A 16,907-nucleotide genomic window follows, 5' to 3' on the forward strand; every position below is an offset into this window, starting at 1 on the left:
ACTTCCTCCAAGTGTGTTCTCAACCTAAGCGAAAGCTCACTCCGAAAGTGCTTCAGAACCACATTGTATCGAGCGTTTAAGTTAATTTCCTTTACCTTGGGCAAAGTTTGTCTCGGTTTGTTTCCTCCCGGTTGCTATGGTTACCATCTCTCTGGCAACATTCACTTATACGATTTCACTCGACTGGGGGTCACTCTATATGACGAAAAACTAAGTTTCGGATCGCTGCTGGGTGAGCCACGACTGTAAGGGCCTTACCACAAAAACTTAGACAGTATTTAACAGACGTTTAGCGCTGTCAAACGCCTACGAAATCTGTCAAATTTAGTTGACAGATTTTGAAATTTAAAGATTACACTGTTTAACAAGTGTTTAAAGTTTTTTGTTTTTTGTAACAGTATGTCTTTGTGTTAAACACGCCGATGGGAGGATTTATTTTTTTATTTATTTGTTTTTCGCCAGTATAGAATAACCCCCCTGGTCCTCCCCAGAGGGGTCACTTCAGAAAGCGAACAAAGCTGTCGTGCAATCAGTAGGCAGTTTGCAGGCACGCTTGACTGGACTTTTTTAGATTTCTAAGGGCCAATTTCTCCATAGTCTGTTAGAGCATAACCAGGGAGTTGTGGTTGACTTTTGACACATCTCTCATGAATTTTATATGGAGATGACGTATAATTAATAAATCAATCCCTGTCGGTCGGCCTGTAGATAACCGACTATGAAGAAATTGGCACTAAAGCTCTGAACGAAGCTACGCAATTTTGATTCATGTCATCGTAGGGAGCGGTGGTAGCTCAGTCGGGTAAGCGCCCGCTTCTCACGCCAGAGATGCGGGTTCGAATCCCGGCGCTGACATGTACCAATGAGTTCTTTTAACTTAAGTACAATGTATATACCATCGCTCTTACGGTGAAGGAAAACATCGTGAGGAAACCTGCATATCTAGATCTACTGTGCTCAGTGTGACAGGGTGTTTAAGACGAAGTTCGGACTTGCCAGCCACATAAGAGCACATAACAGAGTGTAGCAAGAGTTGCTGTTGTCTGATACGACGAAGAGGACTATTCTATTCTATTCTATTCTCTGTGGGGGTGTAAGTACCTGCACCTGGCTCTCTCGAATGGAACCTTTGTGCATATCCCCAAGGTCTAAACTGCCTTCCTAAGCTTGGACCATTTCCCACCACGCTGGTCCACTGCGGGTTGGTGGGTTCACATATCTAGATGTGCTAGAAGACGAAGAGGACATCATCATCATCTAGATTTAGCACATCTAGATATGTGAACCCACCAACCCGCAGTGGACCAGCGTGGTGGGAAATGGTCCAAGCTTAGGAAGGCAGTTTAGACATTGGGGATATGCACTTTTATCCGACCATTGAAAAATCAGCCCTAAGTCAATGAATAAAACTTATTAAAATCGACCTTCTTTTAAAGTAAATTTTTGAGATCCAGGAGAGCCAGGTGCAGTTACTTACACCCCCACAGAGAATATAGGTAATAGGAGTATAATAATAATATAATATAATAGGATGTCATCGTAACAATAATAAAAATTAAAGTAGCTTTCCGTCCATCTTTGCTTTGATTTAAAAGGTATTCAAGTAAAGTTTATACTCAGGTTTTAATGCATGAAATGAATTTCGAAACCAACAATTTAAATGCATTTAAATATCGATCCATCCGTCGATTTCATAGCCAAAATATTAAACATAAACTCAACTCACCCTCAAAAAAAGAAAATAATAATAAATTAATTTTAAGTAATTCATTGCTTATTAAGACTTCCATAATTACTCCTACAATATGGCGTGGTGTTTCGTCAGCTTGTAAGTAAAGTAAAGCTCGACTGCTCACATTCGGTAAGCTACGTGTTAAGGGCAGGTCATGGGCGAGATTTTTCTTTTTAACCATTAGTTTTAATAATAGGGGAGTAGGTATAAAAGGAGTCTAATGCCGAGTTTTCAAAAATTGACTTTAAAAGAAGGTCGATTTTAATAAGTTTTATTCAGTGACTGATTTTTCAATGGTCGGATAAAAGTTATCTGTGGAATAACTCTGATGCTTCCTCGTCAGAATGCTTGTATGAGATCATGATTGTTACTTGTACGAGTACATTGTAGTTATTCCCCTTAACGTGAAAGTCGGCCACTCAGGTCATCAATCATCAATTTATTACTTCTTACGTGAGCCCTGAAAGACGTTCCTGAAGTAAATTACCTCACAATAATATAAGTCTACATTTTCGTAGCTTTAACAAAGACGTTAGGTCAAGTTTTTTTTTGCTGGTCTGGCTGGTTGTCTTCAGATAATTATCAGAAAAAATGTAGTTTTTTGATATTTATGAATTTGTAATTGTGACGATTATCGAGCGGCATCGCAATAGGGAGGTCGCTTTCTAAATTGAAGAACGAACGAATGATAATTGTAACGCAACCGGTAAGCTTACAACGAGAAAGAGTCGTAGGTTGCGCTGTAGTTTTGTTTTCCTGAAGTTTCGCAGTGCGCTAACCACGGCTCTTTCTAATGAGCCGTTTTCCTTGACAGCTGTCATATGAGCTTTTGGGTAAGCAGATAGATGTCGTGACTAACATAGTGTACAGAACTGTTAAATACGTCAAATATTGCACATAGAGATCAAAGAGATTGAAGTATTAAACTCAGAATAAGAACTTACTACTTTAAATAGTATCTCAATTTAGTCTCGTTTACAAGTCCAGAATGTTTATTTCATGTTTATTTTCCAAGCGTCGTTGCGTTAGGGAATTAACGCATGGGGGCAGATATTATGTAGAATTTTGTGCGTTGCAATAAGATGTGAGCTGACACAAAATCTGTGTTCTGAGGGTTTGACAGTTTGGTGCAACTCAAACAACGCCATCTTTATCTCCAAAATTGTAAACTTCTTTTTTTTTACAAACGGCTCATTGTGCGATTTCGAGACAATTATCGTTCTTTCCTTCGTCGATTTAAAGAGTGAACCCCCTGGCACTTAATAAAACCTAGGCATATATAGAAAAAAACTCTGCCACGCTACAAAAACTGCTACCATCAACTGTTCCAGATGTAGTAATTCAAATTCAAATTTTAAACATTGTATTGCAACATCAAACTTATTATAATGCCATCAAGTAGCCGTGGATTCCTGAACGTTTGATCCACAGAATACATCGACTATTAATGAAATCCGGCAACATTTGCTTAAACTGTATTCTGAGAATATGATTCATGAGTCACTATTCTGGTCCGCGATTCGATCGTGAATCTACTGAGATATAAAATATGTTCTTAGTCACTTATAAGAGCCGTGGTTCCCAAACCGGTGCTCTCCTTTGAGAGGCCGTTTAGTTGAAATGCTGGCTTGTACCATTTTTTTTCTTTAAAGAAAATTATAACATCATATGGATCTTATTACGATGAAGGAAAACGAAGGAAACGAAAACTGCATATCTGGATTATACTCTGGAGATATTAAGGTTTCCTAAGTGCATTTTACTCATTACAATTCCAAGATACCGCTTCTTATTGCTATCTTGTCAGAGCTTCTATTACGGGTTTTGCAATTTACAAAACCAAAAAAATTAGGTTTTCTTCGGTCATCTGCTTTAAATTACACAGAACAAAAATGTACTGAAAAAGTGGGTGTCTTTGTTACGAAGTAAAACCATTACTATTGGCTTTAAGCTTTATTTAAGTTTCAGCTTTTAGAAACCCTTATTGTGAACCAGAATAGGTCCTTCAAAGTTTATAGATGGGGAATCCAATAGCTACCGGTGTTTCTGTTACAAGCAGGCGGCAGAGTAAATAAATGAAGGAAGTTTATTTAAAACTCACGGCAATAAACTGAAATTCTGACGGTGGATCGAATATTACCGAATCGACGAATTAAAGTGGGTGTTATAAGTTTGTTTGTTAACTAAGGAAAAACTTTTGAAAGGAAAAAAAATGCTGCTGTTGTTTTTTGAAATTTGAATTGTTAGAAAATAGTGATGTTACCCATGTTTTATTAAAATTGGTTGAGCAACTATAAGAATATCAGATCTGCCTGCTGTGCCTAGGGTTCCGAGTTCAAGCCCCGGCCGAAGAAGATATTTGTTTAAAAGCCAGATAGAATTACAATTTTTAGTTATGAAAGGCTTTTCATTATTTATGTATAAGGTATCGCGTCCTTATTCCGAGGTAAATCACAACATTTGAAAGTAAGTAAGAAAAATAAGCATTTGTAACCATCAATATTGATGTGAAATATTGTCTTCTGTAAGAATATACGTTTAATTTTATATTTCTTAACACAGATTCATTGATAACACATTAATGATACTTAAAAAAATATAATTTATTACACATGTCGATTTGCCCTAATACCGAGGTAGGATTATGGTTTCTTCCATATACCGAGGTAGCCTGTTCCATATTCCGAGTTAGTCCTGTCAGTGGCTCCATGAGTGTGGCCATGAACATAAGGAAATTACAATCGAAAATATCGATATACTTTTTTAACCTTAAAGTACTCCAAATAAATTTAATTATTCTAAATAGTAGTAGGGGGGCTTGTCGCTCACGTCCGTAGGTACAAACCCTAGTTACCCTACACGTGCCCCCTGGGTGGTGCTAACGAGTGACAACGCCGAATGTCGGGCGGCGGTAAATCGACCCGACCTCCTCTCCTAGCAGAGGCGGCGATCTCCCGCCGTAAAAAAGGAGAATCACCAACACGCCTGCCAAGCGCGGTGATTATGGCAAATACACCTCCTAATGATGGAAAAAACAAAGCCCCGGCCCCCAGTCCCCGGCAGCCCCGCTATCCCGGACTCCGGTAGCGGTCACGGTAACGGCGGGGCAGGGGGTGCGAAGAATCTCCGGCAGAGAGTCGGCTACCAGCCCAACCGACCCTTGCACCTGGCAACATATAACGCACGGACACTGAGGGAAGACGTGAAGATAGAGGAGCTGGAAGAGGAAATCAGCAAGTTAAAATGGGACATTATAGGGTTATCCGAAGTCCGACGAGAGGGAGAGGATACGGAAATTCTCCAGTCCGGAAACTTGCTGTACCACCGGGAGGGCGACCAACTGTCCCAAGGGGGTGTCGGGTTCATCGTCAACAAGTCCCTCGTCAACAACATCGTTGAAATCGGAAGTGTGTCGACACGGGTTGCGTACCTCATCCTGAGAATATCTAAACGATACTCAATGAAGGTCATACAGGTTTACGCACCCACATCTAAGCACACCGATGATGAGGTCGAACTTGCGTATGAAGACGTATCGTCTGCCCTGCGTAAGTTCACTACTCATTTCACGGTGGTGATGGGAGACTTTAACGCGAAACTCGGAAAACAAGAAGGCGGCGAGACGAAAGTGGGGTCACATGGATTTGGAGTCAGGAACCATCGTGGGCAAATGCTGGCTGACTTCTTGGAGAAGGAGGGCCTCTATATGATGAACTCCTTCTACAAGAAGAAGCCACAAAGGAAGTGGACGTGGATTAGCCCCGATGGGAAGACTAAAAACGAGATCGACTTCATATTGACGGATAAGAAGCACATATTCAATGATATCTCAGTGATCAGTAGGGTTAAGACCGGCAGCGATCACCGACTCGTAAGAGGCACTTTGAATATAAACTGCAAAATAGAACGCTCCCGTCTAATGAAGTCCACGCTCCGTCCTACTCCTGCTCAAATCCAGGATCCCGAAAGCTTTCAGTCTGAGCTTTGCGACCGCCTGATATGTTTAGAGAATTGCGTTACAGTTGACGATTTAAACAATAGGTTTGTGGAAACTGTCCGAGAGGTAGGATCGAAATATTTTTCGTCCCGAACCAACCGAGGACCTCAAAAACTCTCAGATGGGACTCTGAGTCTCATAAGAGAACGGAGAGAAATGAGGTTGCAGTCTTCAGTTGATATGGTCGAATACAGACGTCTAAACAGACAGATCGCCAAAGCAAGACGTTGCGATATGAGACGCTACAATTGCAAGCGCATTCAAGACGCAATAGAGCAAAACAAGGGCTCCAAAGTCTTTGCTAGAGATCGATCTGTTCGGCAGACTCTGTTGACCCAACTGAAGACCGACACTGGCAACACCGTTTCATCAGTGCCCGAAATTCTGGGAGAAATTGAGAGATTCGAGAGGAGAGGAGTTGGGCGAAATGCTCACAGACCTCAATGATGCCTCTAAACAAGTTGGGCTGAAAATGAACATGGACAAGACAAAGGTCATGTCGAACGAACATGTTTCATCATCGCCCGTAACTGTAGGAGGTGTCACCATCGAAGTTGTTGATCAGTATCCCTACCTAGGACAAGTGATCCGATTAGGTAAATCCAACTTCGATAAAGAGGTAGCTCGTAGAATCCAACTCGGATGGGCAGCGTTCGGGAAATTACGACACATCTTCACTGAAAACATACCTCAGTGTCTGAAAACAAAAGTTTTCAATCAGTGCGTGTTGCCAGTGATGACTTACGGAGCCGAGACGTGGTGCTTCACCAAAGAGCTTATCCACAAGCTCAGAGTTGCTCAGCGTGCTATGGAAAGGGCTATGTTAGGCGTGTCCCTGCGAGATAGGATTCGTAATGAAGAAATCCGCAGGAGAACTAAAGTTACCGACATAGCCAAAAGGATTAGCACGCTGAAATGGCAATGGGCTGGCCACGTAGCCCGCAGAGCCGACGACCGCTGGAGTAGAAAGGTTCTGGAGTGGAGACCCCGTGTCGGCAAACGGCGTGTCGGTCGCCCCCCAACCCGTTGGTCTGATGATCTGCGGAAGGTAGCGGGAAGCCGCTGGATGCAGATGGCGGGTGACCGTTTGGGGTGGCGATCGTTAGGAGAGGCCTATGTCCAACAGTGGACTACGGAAGGCTGAGAGAGAGAGAGAGAGAGAGAAATAGTAGTTGAAAATAATGAAAAGAATTAAATACTCTCCATTTATATTGGTTTTCGTGATAATTTCTATTATTTATGTAACATTTTCATAATTCATTATTGCAACTGGTAACATTGGCTAGAAAAAATATTCATAATGCTTCTATGATGTTCTATGGACTTTTCCAAGCGATTAAAAAAAAATAGAGTAGAGATGGGGTAAATTGATGAAATAGTGACAGTAATCGAATATAATCGATTATTGAACTCGAATGATTTAAACATTTTTTACTATAGTTTTTATCTAAGTAAGGTCTAAAATTTTTCCACGATATTTTATGTTCTTACTTAAATGTTTAAAAGTTGATGATACGTAATAAAAGTAGATGTGTAAGGGATGAGGAAAAGTATCGAATACTTACAAAAGCCAAATACCTTATCAGTACTAATTTCCGATGAGTACCTAATGTATTTACCATAAACGAATATGATTATAATAATAGTATCTACCCAGGAATCGATCCAGCATCGATTATTTTTTCATTCAAGCATAGGTCGGAAGCAAGGAACATTGCACTAGGTACATCTCTATGGCGCATGCGCGCTGGACTGGAGGCGCGCCGGCGCCATGTTCAATTTTCCGCCGAAAAGTTTGCCGCTATTCTTTGAAAGTATTTTTGTTAAGTCTTTACATTACAAAACAAACATCTTTTATTAAATTATTATGTTTGTATTTGCAATATGCAATTGGAAAATCTATAAGGTAAGCTTGTGTGCGAATTATTTTAGGAAATTACGTACCTAAAATGGAAATATTTTTATGTTTTTATCAGTAATTTGGCATCAGTTTAGTTACTAACCTAGGTTTTTGTTCTCGCGTTTTCGTTTCTAAACTCACTAAGTTTTGTGAAAATGGGTACCAACTTATAAGGATAAGCTTAATTCTGTCAACTATCCATACAATTTACCTACTTACTTTATTTTTCAGTGACAACAACAAGAAAATGAAAAAATCAACCAGACCCCTCAAACCAAACATGAAATGCAGTACAGGACATTCATTTATCTGGGAATTCTGGGATAACAATATTACAACGGCCATCCTTCGATTATGCTCATCATTCCTGTTAACTGCATAGACAGGTTCCTCTTCATCAGATGATGAATCATCATAAAAAACCTAGCTGGTGGTACAGCACAGGGTCTCTATTTTGTTTACATAATATATTATGCATCTATGCCGTAGCCACAATAATGGGCTGCACTCTTCTTAGTTCTGTCCTTATTTTCATTGATATATTTCTGTATTTGAGTGATTGCAAAATTTCTGAAAACAAGGTTATTCAATTAAAGAGTTACGTAGGTTACTTTGATATTAGATTGCTGCGCTGGACCAGCAACCGGCAGGTAGCCGGTAGTGGCTGGATAAGGAAGGCCGAGGGCACAGTGTTGTTTCGCTCCTTGGAAAAGCCCATGGCTAGAAGTGGACGCTTATTTGGTGGTGAAGATGATCATTACACCTACAACATAATAATAGGTACACTTACTTCGTCGTTGGAGGCAGTAAGAAAGGTTCTAGTTTTAAAGCCAACATACGAGCCACATTTTTGAGACCTGGAACCTGCGAATCTATCAGTTCTCTGAAAGTACACCTTTCTCTTCATATTTCGTAAGTTCCGTACTTACTCCACCTCAATCTCAATTTCTGAGGAACTTGTTTCAAGCACTATTTCACGTAGAAGCGACATGATAAGAATTATTGAATATTAATATTTGTACGCAATACTGTTACTTTGAGGTTATACAACGGGTTTGACAGCTACCTGACTTTAACTTTAACAGTAACCGGCCAACATGGGGTGGTTATGGTTATCGTTAAAGTTATGACGTCATTTTAACCATAGTTGAATGGTGCAACCAATTTTTCGCTTAACCGATGCTTTGACAGACGATGTGACGTTTGTAATAGTTAAAGTTAAATGGTGCAACGCACCCTTACTGTTACTGAGTACCGCGTGCCTGAGTAGTTTCTTTGACGTTCTGGACAGCAATTTTTATTTTACAAAATAGTGACGTTTGTCTACGTCGATAACAAACTCGGGCGGCGGTAGCTAGTTCCATAGAAGCATCAGACAAAGCCGAATGAAAAAATAAACTAAGTACAACAACTGTACTGTAACTGTACACAAACTGTATAACAGTTTCATTATAAATTATGATACCAATCATCCACTGCACATACAATTTTGTTACGAAAATGTACCTCAAAATTGTATAATGAAGCAATTTACGAATTATTTCAAACTTTTTACCCACCTCTGTAACATCGCTTCAAGATGTTTTCAAACTGAAATAGCCCTTAAGTACCATTCGAGAGTTTTTTTTTCTGCTCAAGAATGCTTAAGTGGGCCTTCAGTCGAACAAGCTCAATCAATAACTTTGTTGAGTTACATTTAGATTTTTTCCATTGCATTTTAGATTTTATAATAATTTTATTCCCTATCTTACAGTTAAGTCTGTATGAAGGATACCTGTAAGTATAAAAACTATGCTGAAACTCTCTGAAATGGCTCTTTTTAATAGTAAAAGATGATGACTTCTTAGATATTAAACAGCCATTTTGCAATATAGTTATTCAGTTTTTGTGTGAAATATCCCACACTGTATAAGTACATAATAATAATAACCTTACTATCGTTAGAAACCACCGACACAAAATACTAAAAGTCGCATAATTTTTGAACTGCTGAACGGATTTTTATGAAACATGGCTAACACACTCGGGGTAACATTACCTAAAACCAAAAAACAAAACGATTGTTTAGCTGTTTGGGACCTATGTTACCAGATACAACACAAATGGATACCTACATAGACACGTTAAACTTATAACACTCCTTTTAACGAAATCTCAAATCTCTGCTCTTGTTTGTTCTAGTTCAAGTCTAGATTACTCCCTATGGAGGTTTTAAATGACGCTGCTCGCGATCGGACTTTGTACCTAGTACCTTAAGGTCTAACATCGCGTGATGCCTAGAGCCGAGTGCTCATGTTTCAATCCATCAAATCAAGTCAGTGCTCGCTACTGGGGGTCACTCTATATAACGAAAAACTAAGGCCGGGTCTCCTATTTACGCCGTAGGTCGCGTCCAGCGTCACGCCGTAGGCCGCGTCACGACGCTCACTATAGAAATGTACTGATGCGGTCTCCCTCACACGCCGACGTTGGCGCGTAGACGCCGTAGGTAGGCCGTAGGACGTTGATCGAAACGTTTACGTCAAAGTCGGACGCCGCATATAGCATAAAATAGGAGACCCAGGCCTTAGTTTCTCAGCGCTGCTGCGCGAGCCGCGACTCTATCTCGTTGTATTCAACGTGCCGATTACACGACAGCTCTCCTATGTTTGTTTTTGGCAGTATAGAGTGTACCCCCCTGAGCTGCGTGTGACGTCATGACCTTTACACAGCCTTTACTTGATACTGGCACAAGTTGACATAAAATCCTTTCCGCTGTCACTTCTAGTATAATTTTATAGAAAGTTTCCAAGAAAAGCTCGACTAAATCTGTTAATCGTTCTAAATAGAAACAGTTGATTATAGTTCACTACCTACATAAATTAGTACCGGGACCAATTTGACACATTTGACATTTTTTTCCATACCTACCGTAAAAACCTAAATTATTAATACGAAAATGTGATTTACGCAGATCTTCATTTTTTTTAACAAAGTATTCTATAGGTATTTTACAGATTTTCTGTATTCGTTTTGACATATTGAAATTTAAGAAAAAAAAATACTTAGTCAAATTGCCACACAATGGACAACATTTCATTTTCTTTACCCTATATTTTTATTAGCTATTTGGAAAATTTATAAAAAATTAGAGGACCCGTATTTTTTATTTTGTAAATACATTGATTTTTGCATGTTATTTTTAACTTTAAAGTTAATTATTTTAAAACCGGAAGTGATGTCACATATTAGGCTCAATTTTTATTTTTGTCTTTTGCCTTAGTCTCGAAAAAAAACATAAATGACACTGACAAATGACATTTAAACTTTGTTTATAGTGCCACAAACTTATCTGTTCCGGTGAGAGCGAACTAAATTGGTCCATATAATCTATGTCAATATGAAATTCATTTAGTAAGTAATGAGGTATGGACCAATTTAGTTCGCTCTCACCGGAACAGATAAGTTTGTGGCACTATACATGCCAACCAACAAATGGGTCATTTTCAAATGACATTGATATTTCTGATGATACAAAGTACGGTGGCCTGCGCCTAAAAGTATACAGGCGAAGTTTTTAAAATAGCGATTCCTGATGATGAAGGGACCAGCTACATCTGCTATAAATCCGAGGACGTACTGTGTGTGATGTGTGTAGCAGTGGTGTTTATATGGATGTGCTTGAGCAGCATGTGAGCTTAAGATCGCTATTTTAAAAACTCCGCCTGTATACTTTTAGGCGCAGGCCACCGTACCTACTTATCATGTAAAAAAATTTAGCAGAAGCAATTTTCAGAAACATTTTTTCAGCTGTGTAGGTGGTGGCATGCTCTGCGACATATTATATAGAGGTCATCTCTTAATACCTACTACCCATTTTAAATTCTAAATTAAAAAAATAGTCAGAAAGTCTCAGAACAGAATTTATGAAAATGACCCAAATAAACAACAACGTCACGATAAAACGTCAATCAAAAATGAAAGTGACAGTTACTTTGTTTTTAAATCTAAAGGCTTTGATCATCAAAATGCATCGCACCTGATGCATGACGTCATCAGCACTTTTTTTTACTATTTTATGATTTTCTCGAAAATTATACATCCAAAAAATAGAGAAACATATTTTTTTGGCCTTTAGAGCTAAATGTCGAAATGGTTTTCGATTTAACTATAGCAGCTTTAGTTTTTTGAAATGTTGTCCATTGTTGATGATTTATGATAAGTTTTGTGAGACCAAGTAATGATATAATAATAATACATGTGGGATGTGAGAATGGAACGTTATGACTTGAGTAGAAAGGAACGTAAGGTGAGTGAGTGAAAGGACCGGAAGAGCGAGACAGAATGAAGGAGACAAAAAAAAGATGGAAGACTGATTAGGCGCGTTGCTATTTAATAAAATTTTAAAGAGTTTAAAATAAAGCTTCGGTACTTAAACTGTATCCAAAAGTGTTTGTTCTTGACCACCAATCCCACAAATTTTGGGGGCTCGTCCGGGATTTGGTCAAAAACAGAAAAACGACGGACGACGCAACGACGAAGCACGTGCCCTAACCAACAAGACGAAGACGAAAATTTTTCATTTTGTGTTTTTACGACGACAAAACCAAAATGACCGGCAGAGAAAGGACGACCACGACGACGACCACCACGGATCCGATGGCTACGTACCTCGACGGGATGTTGAGTCTGAATAAATTCGACGGCGAAGACGACACCTACTCGTCAACAAAATGGGCCGAGGACATCGAAGACAACTCTGAAATATTCAGTTGGACGCCGCAACAAAAACTTATTATAGCCAGAAGATCACTATCAGGTACCGCAGCACTGTGGCTGAAGACAGAGAAAGTTTTCAAGACGTTTGAGGAACTGAAGACGGCCCTCCAAAAGGAATTCCCCGACAGCATTAACACCAAAGAAATGCATGAGTTAATGTCAGCTCGTAAGAAGCAGCCCAGTGAGACCTATCACCAGTACATGCTCGTCATGAAAGAAATGGTTAAGAGAGCAAAGTTCCCTGATTATGTATCAATACAATACATAATAGAAGGCATCAAGGACGCGGAGGTGAATAAAACAATCTTGTACGGCTCTACGACGTATCCCGTCCTGAAAGAAAAACTTAAACTATACGAGCAGATGAAGGAAAAGGCGGCAACAGCGGCAGCATCTTCAAGAGAGACGACGACGAGCGAGCGGACAAGGAGGCAGCCTGCAGCAGTCCAGCCATCCCAGAGAAGTCTTGCTATAAGATGCTTCAACTGTGGAGAAATGAACCATGCATCGCGAGAGTGTCCATATAAGAATCGTGGCATGAAGTGCTTCAAGTGCAATGAGTTCGGCCATATTTCGTCGGCGTGCGGTCATTCAACATGGCATCAACCTCAACCGAACTTCCGGCGGCGGGAATCACAATTTCCAGCGCAAGTTGGTCAAGTTGGCAGCACTGGAGGCGAGAGACCCGAGCGACATCTGGCGGCGTCACAGGACATACGGAAACGCGCCATGTTTACGAAGGAAGCGGACATGACATTGACAGATTTGACAGATGAAGACCAAAGACTACAATTTCAAGACGTAAACAAACAAGCATGGAAGTCAAACGACAACAAACCGACGAAAAAGTTGAAAATAAACGATGAATGGTTCGAAGTATTAATCGACACGGGTGCAGAAGTAAATCTCATGACGGAAGACGCATACAAGAAGATAGGAAGCCCTGAATTAACCTGCGAAAAGTTATTGTTGTGTGGACTTGGACTTGTAAACATTCAAAGTCGTGGAAAAGTTTTAATCAATGTTTCTATGGATGGACAGTATTATAGTGTTACTTTTCATGTTATGCCGAATGAAAGCATGCCGTATGATGTGATAATTGGGCAAGAGTTTTTGAAAGATGTGACTTTGGTGATGAATGAGGGAAGTGTGTTTTTCTGTTCGAAAGGAGAACAATGGTTGGGTAAAATAATGTGTGTTTCTCCTGTTATAGATACAATTGGCTGCCATGAGTATGAACAAGAGTTGTTGGACATAGTGGACCAGTATAACCCTAAACAAATCAAGGATGTGCCACTACAACTTAAAATTGTTTTGAAGGATGACATTCCAGTGTCTCAACGACCAAGGAGATTGTCATTGGCCGAGCAGAAACTAGTGGAACAACAGGTAACAGAATGGTTACAAGACGGTATCATTCAGGTGAGTTTTTCAGACTATTCCAGTCCAGTAGTGTTGGTAAAAAGGAAAGACGGACGTTTAAGACTATGTGTTGACTACAGGCTGATTAACAGGAAGATTGTTAGAGACGAGTATCCTCTACCGATCATAGAAGACTTGATAGACAAGCTGCAGCAGGCAAGAGTATACAGTGTGATTGACTTAAAGGACGGATTTTTTCATTTAAAGGTCGAGCCATCATCCGTGAAGTACACAGCCTTTGTAACTCATCAAGGACAGTATGAATTCTTGCGTGCTCCCTTTGGATTGTCAATATGCCCAAAGTATTTCATGCGATTTGTGTCAATCATCTTCATGAAACTGATAGCCGAGAATAAAGTTGTGATATTCATTGACGACTTGTTAATTCCAGCTGCTGATGAGAAAGAGGGTATCGAAAGACTTAAAGAAGTACTAGCTGTAGCCGAGGAGTATGGACTCCAAATCAACTGGAAGAAGGCAAAGCTGTTATGCCGTGAAGTGGAGTATCTTGGTCATAGAAGGAGAAAGAATTTGAATTTGGTGAAGAGCAGAGAGTGGCATTCAACGTGCTGAAGGGAAAACTGAGTAGCCAACCAGTTCTAAAGATATTTATCCCAACATTACCAATAGAACTGCACACAGACGCTTCCTGTATTGCATACTCAGCAATTCTTCTGCAAAGATATGACGATGGACTTCACCCAGTTCACTATATGAGCAAAAAGACGAATGACGCAGAGAAGAAATACTCAAGCTATGAGTTGGAGGCTCTAGCCATAGTAGAAGGAGTAAAGAAGTTCAGGCACTACTTATATGGATCACACTTTAAGATTGTTACAGATTGTCAGGCGTTCGAACTAACCTTAAAGAAGAAGGATTTGACAACCAGAGTGGCAAGATGGGTCTTGCTATTGGATGAATATGATTATGAGATTGAGCACCGACCAGGCAGCAAGATGAGGCACACAGATGCATTGAGCCGCATAGCATGTGTGACAAATGTCAGCGAACAGATAAGACAAGCACAGCAACAAGACGATGGACTGAATGCAATCATGAACATTCTGAAAGAAAAACCATACGAGGACTACATGTTAGATAATGGTATGCTGTATAAAGGAGAAAATAAATGTTTAGTAATACCCAGAAGTATGGAGCATGACATCATTAAGAAAATACATGAGCGAGGACATTTTGGGAAGAGGAAAATGCTAGAGTTGCTAAATAAAGACTATTACATGAAGAATGTTAACAAGAAGATTGAGGATTTCATTGTGGGTTGTATTCCCTGCCTTTTAGCTACAAAGAAGGAAGGTAAACAGGAAGGATTTCTGAACAGCATTGAAAAAGGCGGTCTACCATTGGAGACTCTGCACTGTGACCATATTGGACCATTCCTGGAGACTAAGAAGAAGTATAACTACATATTAACTGTCATAGACGGTTTCACCAAGTTTGTATGGCTATTTCCAACTAAAGGAACAACAAGTGCTGAGACGATTGATAAGCTACTCATTCTGCAGCAGACATTTGGAAATCCACGTCGTTATATTACAGACAGAGGATCCTGCTTCACCAGTCATGACTTCAAAGAATACTGTGAAAGAGAAGAGATACAGCATGTGTTGATAACCACTGGAGTTCCACGGGCGAACGGACAAGTTGAGAGAGTTCACCGAACTCTGATAGCTGTTCTTACAAAGATGTCTATCGCAGAGCCAGGACTATGGTATAAGCATGTAAGCCGTGTACAGATGGCTCTGAACAGCACATTTCAAAGAAGTATCAATACCAGCCCATTTGAATTGCTTGTTGGCACAAAGATGAGATGCAAAGAAGATATAGAAATCTACGACTTAATATTGCAAGAAGAAAGAGAAAATTTTAACCAAGAAAGAGAAGACCTCCGGCAGCAAGCGAAACAGCAAATATTAAAGGTTCAACAAGAAAACCAACAGCAGTATAATAAGAAAAGGAAAGAAAGTAATAAATATAAGGAAGGTGACATTGTGGCCATAAAGAGGACACAATTTGGTACCAGTATGAAGCTCAAGCCGAAGTATCTAGGACCATAATATCGAGTAACAAAAGTGAAACGAAACGACCGTTACAATGTGGAAAAGATAGATTTATCAAAAGAGGGTCCAATAAATACTAGTAGTAGTAGTGACTACATGAAGCCATGGCCTACTAATGACTCGGAGGAAGGTCTAGGTGAGTAAGGTTGTTTTACAGAGATGAATGAAAGAAGTAAAGATTTAAGTATGCAAGTAAAGTATAAGTTGAGTTGATGTATGATAGGATAGTATTATTAGAATAAGAATAGGATGTGTAACTTTAAGGTTTACAAGTTCAAGGTATGTTCAAGTAACTGTTATGTTGTAACTTTTATGTTCAAGTGTAACTTATATTACACGAAGTTAATTTTGTTTTATTTTATTAAGAGTAAAATATGTTTTAACATGTTATGTTTAAAGGTATCATTGTTTTTGTTATTGTAAAAGACTGTTTTCTATTACTGTATAAGACTGTGTTCTATAAATTTATAAGACTGTTTTCTGTAACGTTATATGACTGTTAAAGTATGAAAGGCTGAGGGCAGCCTTTGCTTCAGGATGGCCGAGTGTGGGATGTGAGAATGGAACGTTATGACTTGAGTAGAAAGGAACGTAAGGTGAGTGAGTGAAAGGACCGGAAGAGCGAGACAGAATGAAGGAGACAAAAAAAAGATGGAAGACTGATTAGGCGCGTTGCTATTTAATAAAATTTTAAAGAGTTTAAAATAAAGCTTCGGTACTTAAACTGTATCCAAAAGTGTTTGTTCTTGACCACCAATCCCACATACATTGCGTGTTAAGAGTAAGGGCAGTCCACCTAAACCAAGATTAATTTGTTCTCACTGTCTTTTGACTACGATTCATTTCATTTACCTCGTTGTTGCTACAGCACAATATTTACCGCCTCAATGTCGGCCATTTTGCTCTACGACTCGTAAACCTGTTGTTACTATCTTGTACTGTTACCGTTTTATTTGGTGCAGTAAATTTGTAATTGCTTGCAGTGTTAAATTTAACAAATAAGGGCGAAGTTTTACGAGA

The 16,907-nt window shown here is 39.6% G+C and overlaps 2 protein-coding genes across 9 annotated transcripts in view; one reads left to right on the forward strand and one right to left on the reverse strand.

The window, feature by feature from the left end:
• Window positions 1–16,907, reverse strand: part of LOC105390866 (potassium voltage-gated channel protein Shaw) — an 82,503-nt gene that overhangs the window by 45,535 nt on the left and 20,061 nt on the right. The gene's annotated exons all lie outside the window — the stretch shown is intronic.
• LOC119691286 lies at window positions 11,867–14,323 on the forward strand. 2 transcript variants are annotated; one of them, XM_038108483.2, is made up of 2 exons: window positions 11,867–13,776; window positions 14,201–14,314. In XM_038108483.2, the coding sequence occupies exons 1-2, from the start codon at window positions 12,220–12,222 to the stop codon at window positions 14,243–14,245; spliced, it is 1,602 nt and encodes a 533-aa protein (XP_037964411.2). In that variant the 5' UTR covers window positions 11,867–12,219; the 3' UTR covers window positions 14,246–14,314. The 2 variants fall into 2 exon arrangements, with proteins under 2 accessions (XP_037964411.2, XP_037964410.2); XM_038108482.2 differs by having other exon boundaries at window positions 11,868–13,809; window positions 14,201–14,323.

Source organism: Plutella xylostella, chromosome 3, assembly GCF_932276165.1.
Source record: "Plutella xylostella chromosome 3, ilPluXylo3.1, whole genome shotgun sequence".
Lineage (NCBI taxonomy): Eukaryota > Metazoa > Arthropoda > Insecta > Lepidoptera > Plutellidae > Plutella > Plutella xylostella.

Excerpts from the sequence above, each read along its gene's own strand:
- LOC119691286 (XM_038108482.2), top strand. The coding sequence starts at position 12,220 with ATGACCGGCAGAGAAAGGACGACCACGACGACGACCACCACGGATCCG. Across the intron at positions 13,810-14,200 it reads TACAAGACGGTATCATTCAG|CTGCTGATGAGAAAGAGGGT; the intron begins GTGAGTTTTTCA and ends TGTTAATTCCAG.